The 9533-nt window shown below is 41.6% G+C and overlaps 1 protein-coding gene across 1 annotated transcript in view; it reads left to right on the top strand.

Moving 5' to 3' along the window:
* Positions 1-4415: 4415 nt before the first annotated feature.
* NIBAN1 (niban apoptosis regulator 1) overlaps positions 4416-9533 on the top strand; it is a 173417-nt gene continuing 168299 nt past the window's right edge. Inside the window, exon 1 of the mRNA XM_007451137.1 lies at positions 4416-4598. Within this exon, the coding sequence (XP_007451199.1) occupies positions 4544-4598 (55 nt within the window). The 5' untranslated portion in view covers positions 4416-4543. The remainder of the gene's footprint in view (positions 4599-9533) is intronic.

The raw sequence follows: 9533 nt of genomic DNA, 5'->3' as shown, positions 1-9533 counted from the left end.
ATACCCAATTTGAAGAGAAGAAATATAAAGCTTACAAACTTTATTTCCCCAAGTCATGTGGCAAGTCAGTATCAGAATGAGGATTTCTAAAGCTTTTACCCCTGAAAAAGACAGAACATATTAGAGTATTGCAACAATCTTGTTAGTAAGTGAAGGAGCTTCATTTAAAAAAAAAAAACAGTTCATAAAATGACTTTCAATAGTTAACCCTATTTTGTACAACAACCTATAACAGATATTAAGATTAGGCCTTCTTTAGAAGTTGTACAAAGAGGAGAGGGGAAGAGAGTGTTAAGTAAAGATGGGAGAGGGTCAGAGACAAATTAAATTGATTTTACAATTTGCCTATGTTTAGCACAATCTTCAAAGAAGATTATTCAATAAATAACATAAGGAAATATGTTTTAATAAGCCAAATGTGTTTAATTTGCAGTGTGGTTAAACAGGTAAATGTCTTTAATATATATAAAGCTCTTACAAACCAATAAGAATAAGAAATCAATAGGAAAATGGAAAAGTATAACAATAGCCAATTCAGAAAGGAACACATATGGCCAGAAAATCCATGGAAAAAATAATTAACCTTCTCGTTAAGAATTTCAAAATTAAACAATAGAACATTATACCAATTTCAACTCCCCAAATTGCCAAATATTAAAAGGAATAATGAAAATAATAATAATAAATAATAAAAGATATGAGAAAGTCCAATGTGATTGAGGAGTAGGGAAATAGGTATGCATCCATTGCTAGTAGATAGGTGAATTAATTTACATTTATACAATGAACTATCATGGACCGATATCTAAATATTTAGATAGAAATATTCCAGATGAAAAATTATGATACAGATTACAGAATACATATAGAACATCATTTCATTTTGATAAATAAGTAATTATAAATAAATGTATATATAGTTATAAATTATAGTTGCATATACATTTGTATGTAAATTTGTAGGACTCTACATCAAACTGGTAATTGGGGTTATCTAAAGATATTGATGTTGGGATTTGGGTGAATTTTCCAGCTTTTTTCTTTTGTTTATCAGTAATGTCTCATTTTTCTATAGTAAAACCTGGTTACTTATGTAAATAAACAAAAGTAAGACTCAAAATATAAGAAGCAGTATCGTGGTTAAGAGGATGAACTCTGGAGTCAGGTAAGCCCAGGTGATGGGTGACCTCGATAAATTCCTTAAACTTCTTAATCTTGGTTTCCTTACCTGTAAAATGGTGATAATAATAGTGCCTACCTCAGTGGGTTTTTGTGAAGATTAAATTAGACAGCTGATGTGACCTACTGTTTGTACTTACCAGTCAATCAAGTAATTACAGAGTTTATACTTGGATATTACAGGGCAGTACAAGGTACTTGGGGAAATGCACAGTTTGAGATTGTCCCTGCTCTGCAGGCAGTTAAATTCCCAAATAGACAGATGTCACTAATTCAAATGAGAACATAGCAAACAAAGGGTTCAAAGTTCTATGACATGCAAGGGAATCCCAAAACACAGTCACATTTTCAATGTGCTAAATGTCTATTAAACTAATTTGTTCCTTTAAAAAAAGGTAATTTAAATGGGCGAATTATATTTCAATTAAGATGTTAAAAAAAGGTAATCCTTTTAGTATGTGAAACTTACCTGAAAGAAATGGTCTCAAGAGTATTTTAAGACCCAAAACACTGATGCAATACAAAAACTAACATTGTAAAGGAAATTTTCTAAACTAGCTGATTTGAATCATATGAAGTTGAATCTAGTTCATAAAGTTATTGAACTGCTTCGAGACTCATTTTAGTGTGTGATTAATAAAATGATTCCCACATAGGATTTGCAAATATTAAATACTATGACTAAAATAATGAATTCCTTAATTTTTCCTGTAAACCGATTGGGGAAAAAGAGCTTTATTCGGGGAAAAAAGGGAGCAGAAGTTCTTGCTTAATGTAACATCAGTGACTTTCAAGGTCCAATTAAAATACACTTTCTCTAGAAAATTGCCTCTTTGACCACTCTGTCCTCACTGATAATAACAATCCTAGTTTCCATTTACTGAACACTTATTATGTTCCTCGGAATATGTTAAGTGCTTCACAGACCCAATCAAATTTAATTTTGACTATACTATGAGGTAAGTGTTATTAGCTCCATTTAACAGATAAGGAGACTAAGACAGGTAAGTTAAGAAACTTGACCAGGTCACATGGCTATTAAGTAATCTATCAGGTTAGGATTCCAAACTGGAACTGTCTGGTTACAAAGCTTGTTAATAAATACACTATACAAAGTCCTTCCTTGTACTTTGTTCATTCTGTGAATGCTACAAATGAGCAAAGAATGATAGATCAGTATAATCAGTCTTTTTTCAGTGTATTCCCAAATAAGAGCTAAAGAGCTAAGACAAGCTAAAACTATACTCTGGCAGGAGATCCAAACTAGTTTTATTTAATAACAGTAACAGTATTCTGAGGCATAATTATAGCAATTTATATAATGAAAGGAATTACTACTCTGAGAAAATATACTTAATAGAGCCAACTAGAATATTGAGAAAAGAGTTGAACATTGAATTGTTTAGATCATTGAATAGTTATCTGGAAATGCTCTTTATTCACTGAGATCACAGCTTTCATTGACTGCAGATTCTTACATTTTATATTTCACGCATTCACTTATTCAGTAGCTGTCCACTGAGCACCTACTATGTGCTAGGTGTTGTTCTAGGCATTTAAGATATATCAGAGAACGTAAAATCCCTGCCCTTAAAGAAAAATAATAATAAAAAAGAAAACAAATAATTTTTTAAAAACCCCAAGAAACAACAGTATCAACAAAGACAATCCCTGACCTCATGGAGTTTCCATCTCAGTGGGGAGAGACAGACAATGAAATATATGTCAGATGATGCTAGGTGATATGAATAGAAATAAGAAAGGGTAAGAGGCAGAGAGATGAAGGCTGGTGTTTAAATAGGGGGGTAAGAAAAGCCTCTCAGAGGTGTTAGCATTTAAGTAGAGCTATGAATGAAGTGAGAGAGTTGGAGAGTAAGCCATGTGAATTACCTGAGGGAAGAGAAATCTAGGTGAAGAAAGAGCATGTGCAAAAAAGGCCCTGAGCTTGGTGTGTCCTAGAAGAGGCAAAAAGGCCAGTAGGGCTGGAATAGAGAGAGCAAGGGGGAGGGACAGTGTGTGGTAGATGAGGGCAGAGAGGAAGTCCAGCCGAGTGTCTGTGATAGACTTTGTGGTTTTTTCTCTGAAGGAGGGAGACCAGTTAGGAGGCTATTGTAATCATCCAGGTGAGAAATGATGGGGTTGATAGCAGTGGAGGGGATGAGAAATGGTTGGATATTGGATGTATTTTGAAAGTAGATTTGAAAGGATTTACTGATCGATTGGAACGTAAGGTGTGAGAGACTGGGTGTGAGGTATGAGAAATCTTTGTGCTAAAATGCTAGACAATTAACCTTGGAGGGAAAAAAATCCTTCAAAGTCCTCCACAGGCCTGGTTCTGGTGTGAACAGACCATTTGACCTTGGAGGTTAAGTCAACAGGAATCACTAAAATCTGACTGCTAAGAATAGGAAGAAATGAGTCGTGACCCTTCTGCCAAGCTGGTTCTTGTTTGGGAGAAGCTGCCAAGCTCAACAATGGTTGTGGGAAAAGAACAAGTGCACTTTCTAATGAACTATTTCTAGTTTGCGGAGGGGAGGAGCCGAACCTAAAGATGTTAAGAGCAGACTCTGATCAAGGCCCAGCCTTCGGTTCTCCCTAGCTTTTTCTAGTTCTCTCTTTTTTTCCCTTCATCCCCCACTCCCTCCTTGGTCCAACTTCTTGGCTGCAGGAAGGGACGGTTTACCACTGGTTCTCAAACGTCAACAGGCATCAGAATTACCTGGAGTGCCTGTGAAAAGAGATTGCTGGGCTCCACTCGCAGAGTTTCTAATTGGGGCGCCGTGTGTGTGTGTGTGTGTGTGTGTGTGTGTGTGTGTGTGCGCGCGTGCGTGTGTGTAGAGCGGTAGAGAGGAAAGGTGCCGAGATTTTGCGTTTCTAACAAGTTCTTAGGTTATGTTTGAGAAGAACTGTTGCTTCCGTACCTGAGAGGAAGGCGTGCAAAGCAAGGAGCTCTGGAACCCCACCTCGTGAAATGTGAGGGGGAAGGTTCCAGCTCACAGAGGTTTCCAGTCACTAGGGAAATTGTCCTCTTACCCCAAGGTGAAAATAAGAAGCCACAGCGAAGAGAAGAAGCGGGAAGTAGTCCTTCCAGACCAGACACATCCCCTCGGAGCTCCCCAGTGAAACGAAGGCGGGAAGACAGCCCCGGGCCAGCCCACAGATCCTCAGAGGGCGCGGACCCGGAGGAGGCGTCCCAGAAGGCCGCGCCTCTTGGAGGAAGTTTGCCCTTTAATTGCAGAGCTCAGATCTCCGTCGCATCAACTTCCAGGAGCGGGCAGCGGGCGCCGACGGGAGTGTCAGTCCCTCCCGCCCAAGGGACTGGGTCGGGCAGCCGCGGCGTTCAGCGTTCTCCCGCACCGTCGCCATGGGCGGCTCGGCCTCCAGTCAGCTGGACGAGGGCAAGTGCGCCTACATCCGAGGTATGCCCGCCGGGGGCTTCCCGGGAGCGCGACGCCCGTCCGCCCGGAGCGTTGGGCCAGGCTGGACCCGACCGGCGTCCGCAGCGCCCCTGCCCGCCACGGCCCGCTCTCCACCGGCGTGCGCGGGGATGACAGGGGCGCACGGGACGCTCAGCCAGGGTTCCCGCAACCGGACGGCAGCTCGGCCCTCGCACCCTGGCCCGGGTGGGGTGCGGGGCAGCCAGGGCGAAGGGGCTGGGGGTGCTTAGGGAAGCGCCGCCGGGCGGTTGGGAGACGCAGGTGAAGGTTGTGGAGAGGAGGACCACCCAGCTGCCTCCACTCGGGCCGCCTCGTTGTCTGTTCTGCACACCCCACCCCACCCCCCCCACCCCCCGCCCAGCAACACCTCGCCGCCCTGTACCTGGCATTGGACTCAGTTCTGAGCTCTTTCTGAACTTGCCGCAGAGATAACAGTGGGGATGTCCCCTCGCTTCTAGAGATTCCCCTGGGGATTCCCGGCATATAAGGCAGAATTTCCCTGGCCTGGTTTTGTAAGACGCAGCGTCGGCCACATGAGCTTCATAGTGTCACTTGTGGGATGATTTCATCAGAGGCAGAAAGGACAATGTCATCAGGCCCCCAGGTTGTGCGGTTCCCTTCTCTTCCCGGAGGTGAGAGGTTGGGGGAAAACCGCAAGAGGAACACTGGCATATTGGGTAACAGTTGCTAAAAGTTGTTTATGGGGAGAAACTCATTCGAGAGCCTTTCTGGAATATAGTGATACAGTAAAGAGTGTGAGGCAGAAGAAAACAACCCAAACTGAGCTGAAACTGCAGGAAATCATGATTCTTTATCTCCTGGGTGTAACTGGCCTCTTTCTCTTCCCTTCACCGCAAACCTTGCCGACAACCACTACCTAACAGTTGGTTATCTTGTGAATTTAGTGTTTTTCTGGCTTTAGAAATACCTTCTAAACTAGGTATTATACTCTAGGTTTTACCCTAATTCTGCAAAAAAAAGTTCTTTCTGGTACCTCTTTCTGGCCCCTGAACCATTTCCTAAGAGGAAATGGTTTAGTGTCTTTATTCCAAATTTGCTTTCAGTCACCACAACATTTAAAACCATTTAAAAAGGATATCAAATTAGGGCACTTGAGAGCAATTTAACTGATTTTCCAGACTTCTGCTCTGGTGCTTTGAGAGGTAGAAGATCATCAACAACCCCTACTGTCAGGGAATAAAACTTGGTCAAGTATCCCTTTGCTGTTGTTTATTTAAAATGGGGAAAAGATGGATGATTTGTTTATATGAGAAAAAGAGCTAAACCAAGTCTGCCTTAATCTTACAAATTTGGCTACATGCTTGTTATTTACACCAATGGTTAGGGGACTGAAAGAACAATGTACTAGAACGTTGTGAGAAGGGGCTTGCATTTAATTATTAGCAAAATATGTTTATGGCATTTATTTTATAAAACTTTGTTTCACTGAAAAGCATAGAAACGTCAAGTTGCAGCATGGCTTCTACGGTAATCAGTGGAAGTCCCGCAACGTGAGGGGGTTAACTTGCTTGAAGAAGACTTCATGGTTATCATGGATGTTGCTGCTGACGCAAGCATTGTACTCATGTGATAAGAAAATGTGTTACCTTTTTCATTCTGAAATTAAATTATGACATACAAAAATATGAGCTAGCTAGTACACAGGAAGGACTTGTAATAAATGCGTTCCGAATGCATAAAACTATAAGCAGATTGTGTGATAGTCATTATATCCTCTAGTCTTGTTCAGTTATATCTCCTCATTATTTGTTTGGAAGGGCACTTTCAAGGTATGTAGGGGTGGAGGGAAGAGAAGAGTTAAAGTTAGAATACCTCCAGAGAAAATGAGAAGTTGCCTCATTTGAGAATGCTAGTCTTGCCAAAAAGAGAAAAGAGCACTGGAAAAATGCATGGTGTTGTGAATTGCTAGTGCATGAGCAAAAGAAGTTCATGAGGCTGTGATTTCCTGATGGTTTTGAAGCCCCAGATCCCTGAAAAAAACCATAACCCTGTCTTCACTGCTTTGCCCATCCGTTAGCCCACAAATATTCTCAAGCTTTGATTTAATTGTGAGCAGAACAATTGAAAGTATGACAGTAAAGTTTAAGCACGATTTTATAACCTTTCTCATAAAGTAGCCGCCAGTGAAATATTGTGGATTTGAAAGCTCCTGTAGCTGAGAACTTTCTTTCAAGCTTTATAAACTTTGCCAACATGGAGAATAACTAGTCAATACATTTGGAGTGAATTTTGCTAACTTAATCTTGTACGTGTTATGAGCAGCTGTATTTCTAATAGGCTAATGATTCTGTATCAGCACTTGCTTTTGGCCAAATCATTTAACAGCTGCCACTTGGTTTGTGTGCCTCAAAACTTTGTATTAATAGTGATCTTTGTCCCATGGATATTTTGAAAGTACATTATTTCTTAAGATTTGGTAAATCTCTAGGTAAAGGGGCATCAGAAGTGTTAAAGGAGTTACTTCATTTCTAAAGATGTTAGTTTTGAAAATTAGTACCACGCTCATGTTTCTTAACAACAGAATACATTTTGGGGTTGTGTCTAGAAGTCTTTCAGTAACTTCCCTTGATGAGATGTTGCTATTAATAAACAATACTAAGACCAGCTTGTAATCACATGGGTAGTGTCATCTGTTAGCCGTCAGGAATGCTTTTAGCAGTGACCTAAAAGGATCTTGCTTTAATGAGAAAGAAAGCTCATAAAATCCGGGCATCAGTGGTCAATTTAGGGCACTTTTCTCTTTTCCTGCCCTGTGTTTTTTTTCCTTTTAAACTTTTGGTATTCCTAAAAGTGAACTACACCTTCAAAAAACACAGTATTTTCCTGTTAAAGCAATAATTTTATTTCCTTTAAAAAATTACCATTGGATTGTTGATGAATCAAAAGAAATCAAACTTGAAAACTCTCTCACATATGTCCTGTGGAGGGCTGGAAAAGTACTGGAAAATCAATGCTGTGGCTGAGAACTGAGGGATACTTGGGTTCTTGGGGTGGGCTGGGGGATGCTGGAGGACACCTCTAGGCCTGGTAGCAGGAAATAGCAGTCAGGAAAACTTCTTCTCCTAGACTCACTCTCGCATTGTCAGCCACACCTCACCTGTAAAGCGGCTTCCTCTGAAATACTCATCAGTGATCTGATGCTTATAAAGTAAGAAATGAGCTTCAGCTTAAAAACAGCATGTATTTCTCTCAGAGGAATTTTCTCATATTTATACCATAAGGGTTAACTTAGGTGGCCGTATGTGAAATTTATGCTGATTATAGTGTCTGGAGTGAAGTCTCCCTAGACCAGGTGAATGGAAGATAGGGAGTTTGCAGTCTACTCAACCTAGATGCATAGTTATTAGTCCACACATTTGATTGTTCTTCAGCTGTAATTTGTTGGTAGAAGATGGGCAAAAGAGCTGGTCTGATGTAATCTCAGAGTTCACTTTATCTCTAGTAAAAGTACAGTTGACCCTTGAACAATATGGGGGTTAGGGGTGCTGACCCTCTGTACTGTCGAAAATCTGTGTATAACTTATAGTAGGCCCTCCGTAACTGCGGTTCCTTGCTATCCATGGATCCACATCCACGGATTCAACCAACTGTGGATCATGTAGTGCTGTAGTATTTACTATTGAAAAAAAGTAAGTGGACCCACGGAGTTCAAACCCATATGTTGTTCAAGGGTCAACTGTATATTGTAATGGAATTTTAGGATACAGAATGTGGTAGACACTATTAGATGCCAACCCAGCATCATTTCCCCATTCCTCTTTCATAACAGAGCCCCAGTTTTGTTAGGACAGCCCTCTGTTTCAGAGAGGCTAGCCCCACTTATGGCTTCTGAGAGATGGGTGCTGGTTGGTCCATGCCTATCATGGTGGTGTGTTCTTGTCAGTGATTGTAGTTGACCCTTGAACAACATGGATTTGAACTGCATGGGTCCACTTATATGCAGGGTTTTTTCAATAGTAAATTCTGCAGTACTATATGATCCACAGTTGGTTGAATCTGGGCATGTGGAACCACAGATATGGAGGAATGCAGTAACTGAGGAACGCATATATGGAGGGCCAACTGTGCAGATGGTGGGCGCACCTCACACCCATCCCCCTGCTGATGTTCAAGGGTCAGCTGTATGCAAGGCATGGGATTGTGATGAAATCTGGCCACTGAGGGTTTTTTTTTTTTTTGGCTGCGTTGGGTCTTCGTTGCTGCGTGTGCGGATTTCTCTAGTTGCGTTGTGGTGCGTGGGCTTCTCATTGCGGTGGCTTCTCATTGTGGAGCACGGGCTGTAGGCGCGCGGGCTTCAGTAGTTGTGGCACACGGGCTTAGTTGCTCTGCGGCATGTGGGATCTTCCCGGACCAGGGATCGAACCTGTGTCCCCTGCATTGGCAGGTGGATTCTTAACCACTGTGCCAACAGGGAAGTCCCTGTCCATTGAAGCTTGAAGGGAACTTTGGTGGCTGCTTCTAAGAAAACTTTCTTCCCTTTTCAAAAGGAGACAAAGGGAAGAGATGTATTCTCTCCTTCTTTTGGATTTTGTTGCATCTGAAATGTGATGCCTGGAACTGCTGTTTTTATCTTGATGAGCAGGAGTGGCACTAGCTTAAGACATAGGCAACAGCTGGAGCAGTGCCAGGCTGAGGCAGTCTCAGAGAGGAGAAGCTGGAGCCCAACAAACCTCGCTGATTGCCTGCCCTATTCTTGAGTACGTCTTGTTATGATAGATACTAAGTCCTCTTTGAGTTGGGCTGGTAGAGACTGCTAGTTATCCCCTAATATAATTCTCTCTTGCTTTTTAAAATAATAGAACCTCCAAATGTTAGCTGGCCACACGAACTCCTAGAATAAAGATATTTCCCAGTCTCCTTTGCAACTAGATAGGGTCATGTAACTGAGTTTTGGCT

Source organism: Lipotes vexillifer, unplaced genomic scaffold, assembly GCF_000442215.2.
Source record: "Lipotes vexillifer unplaced genomic scaffold, Lipotes_vexillifer_v1.1 scaffold343, whole genome shotgun sequence".
NCBI lineage: Eukaryota > Metazoa > Chordata > Mammalia > Artiodactyla > Lipotidae > Lipotes > Lipotes vexillifer.
The sequence above is the reverse complement of the archived record's forward strand: the minus strand, read 5'-3'. Positions and strand labels throughout refer to the sequence as shown.